This window comes from Cebus imitator, unplaced genomic scaffold (genome assembly GCF_001604975.1).
Source record: "Cebus imitator isolate Cc_AM_T3 unplaced genomic scaffold, Cebus_imitator-1.0 Scaffold36, whole genome shotgun sequence".
Taxonomy (NCBI): Eukaryota; Metazoa; Chordata; class Mammalia; order Primates; family Cebidae; genus Cebus; species Cebus imitator.
In genome coordinates, this window is record NW_016107351.1 from 4,711,748 (window position 1) to 4,714,588 (window position 2,841).

Genomic DNA, 2,841 nt, shown 5'->3' on the forward strand with positions numbered 1-2,841 from the left:
GAGAAACTCCATTTCAAAAAAAAAAAAAAAAAAAAAAAAAAAAAAAAGCTGGGGGCAGTGGCTCACGCCTGTAATCCCAGCACTCTGGGAGGCTGAGGTGGGCAGATCACGAGGTCAGGACTAGCCTGACCACCATGGTGAAACCCCATCTCTACTAAAAATACAAAAATTAGCTGGGCATGGTGGTGCACGCCTGTCGTCCCAGCTGCTCAGGAGGCTGAGGCAGGAGAATAGCTTGAATCCAGGAGGCGGAGGTTGCAGTGAGCAGAGATTGCGCCATTGCACTCCAGCCTGGGCGACGGAGTGAGACTCTGTCTCAGAAAGAAAAAGAACAAAGTTAACTGGTGAAAGGAAAATGCCTGTATTTCATTTTGACCGTAGGTTAGAGGACACACAAGAAGAAGGGATGTGTAAGAATGGCCTGTGTGTGTGGCTTGGGAGCTGGGACAGAACCTTTTCAAAAACAAAAGAAAGAAATCTTCAAGAATGGATGTTTGGCTTGCAAGGGCTGGGGCTCCTGCCTGGTTTCTGTGTCCTGACTCAGAGCAGTCTTTGCTGGTTCCTTTTATTGATTTAGCCATGTTTAGTTAACCTTGATCAAAGATGGGGAGTATATTCCAAAAAAAAAGACGATGCCTAAAACCACCCAAGGAAAGCCCCAGCCACACGTGTCCGCGTTCACATCCCCCGTTGCCTGAGATTCCGGCTTCTCCCCTCCGCGCAGGTGAGCCGCCACCTATCCAAACTCTTCGATAGCCTGTGTAAACTCAAGTTCCGGCTCGATGCCAACCACAAGCCTCTCAAGGTGGGCCTGGGAATGTACAGCAAGGAGGATGAGTACGTGGATTTTGATCAGGAATGTGACCTCTCGGGGCAGGTGAGTGTGAGCGCACCCCGCACAGGGAACCCAGGATGAGGGCATAGCACGTGTGTGGGCCACACGCCCTCAGACGGTGACATCCGGAGAACTGCCGGGCAGTGCAGCCACCAGCACCCTCTGCTCCTCTCCTCTGCCTCTCTGGAAAACGCTTAAGGGACTGACCTCTTTCTAGAATTTCTAGCACAGCCTCATGCATATAGCACGAGTGTATCCTTAGGGAGGAAGGGGGCGGGACAGGACGGGAGGAAAGTCCTGTTGGGGAGGCTGAGGCAGGAGAGTCGCTGGAGCCTGGGAGGTGGAGGTTGCAGTGAGCCAAGATTGTGCCAGTGCACTCCAGGCTGGGCAAGGGAGTGAGACTCCATCTCAAAAAAAAAAAAAAAAAAAAAAAAAAAAGGCCCTGTTAATGTCACTGAATCGTTTTTGTGGCTTGCCAAAGGGACTGCTTTGGAGAGGTCTGCACATCTCTGAACCACCACTTCCCAACCCCTGTCTGAAATGATCAGCTGCACTGCCCACCAGTCACAGTGGTCTCCGCAGCCTCCTCGTTCCCCAGAAAGCACGTCCCCCAGCTCGGGGCCGGCTCCTTCCGCCAACGGAAAACTCCCGGGCTGCCCCCTCCCCCGTCTCATTACCCAACATTTGATCACACTGTAGAAACCATTTTGACATCAGCCTGAGGAAAATACAATTCAGAGGTAAATCAGCCGCAGGAAAAAAAAAAAATGTCGCCTGAGAAAACCTGAGCTTCAAAGAGCTGAACACAGCACACACGTGGCCTGCTCTGCATGGGTGGGGCGGGCGGGGCAGTGACAGCATCTGTCCGGATTCCCTTCCTGGGCCTACCCCTTACAAAGAGAACCGCAGACCACAGCGACGCCCGCCTGCACCGTGCTTACCGGTAAAAGGAAAAATCTGGCCGGGCGCGGTGGCTCACGCCTGTAGTCTCAGTGCTTTGGGAGGTCAAGGTGAGTGGATCACCTGAGGTCAGGAGTACAGCCTGGCCAACCTGGCAAAACCCATCTCTACTAAAAATACAAACATTAACCAGGTGTGATGGCAAACGCCGGCAGTCCCAGCTACTCAGGAGGCTGAGGCATGAGAATTACTTGAACCCTGGAGACAGAGGTTGCAGTGAGCCAAGATGGTGCCACTGCACTTCAGTCTGGGCAACAGAGCGAGACTTTATTCCCTCCCCCAAAAAAACTACCCTCATATCCGCTTGAGGGTTTTCTTTCCCCAGTAGCAGTTACTTGTGGGTATGGTTTTATTTTTTGGGGGGGGCAGGAGGGGTTGTTTTGTTTTGTTGAGATAGAGTTTCACTCTTGTCACCCAGGCTGGAGTGCAGTGGCACCATCTTGGCCACCTGCAACCTCCAGTTCCCAGGCTCAAGCGATTCTCCTGTCTAAGTCTCCAGAGTAGCTGGGATTACAGGTGCCTGCCACCATGCCTGGCTAATTTTTGTATTTTTAGTAGAGACGGAGTTTCATCATGTTGGCCAGGCTGGTTTTGAACTCCTGACTTCAGGTGATCTGCCCGCCTCAGCCTCCCAAAGTGCTGGGATTACAGGCATGAGCCACTGTGACTGGCCTCAGGGTATGTATTTTAAATACAAATAAAGGCCAGGTGTGGTGACTCACAAAAAGGCTTTGATTAAAAACACTCCCAAAGTGTCTGTAATCCCAGCACTTTGGGAGGCTGAGGCAGGAGGATTGCTTGAGCCCAGGAGTTCAAGACCAGCCTGTGCAATATAGTGAGACCCCCATCGCTACAAAAAATTTAAAAATTAGCCAGGCATGGTGGCATGTGCCTGTGGTCTCAGCTACTTGGGAAGTTGAGGCAGGAAGATTGCTTACACCCAGGAGGTTGAGGCTACGGTGAGTTGTGACCACACCACTGCACTCCAGCCTGGGTGACAAGGCAAGACCCTCTCTCAAAAAACAATCAAATGCAAGCCGGGCGCG

The 2,841-nt window shown here is 51.9% G+C and overlaps 1 protein-coding gene across 1 annotated transcript in view; it reads left to right on the plus strand.

Moving 5' to 3' along the window:
• Window positions 1–2,841, plus strand: part of DNAH17 (dynein axonemal heavy chain 17) — a 155,111-nt gene that overhangs the window by 71,238 nt on the left and 81,032 nt on the right. Inside the window, exon 30 of the mRNA XM_017524996.2 lies at window positions 725–877. Coding sequence (XP_017380485.1) covers window positions 725–877 — 153 coding nt within the window. The remainder of the gene's footprint in view (window positions 1–724; window positions 878–2,841) is intronic.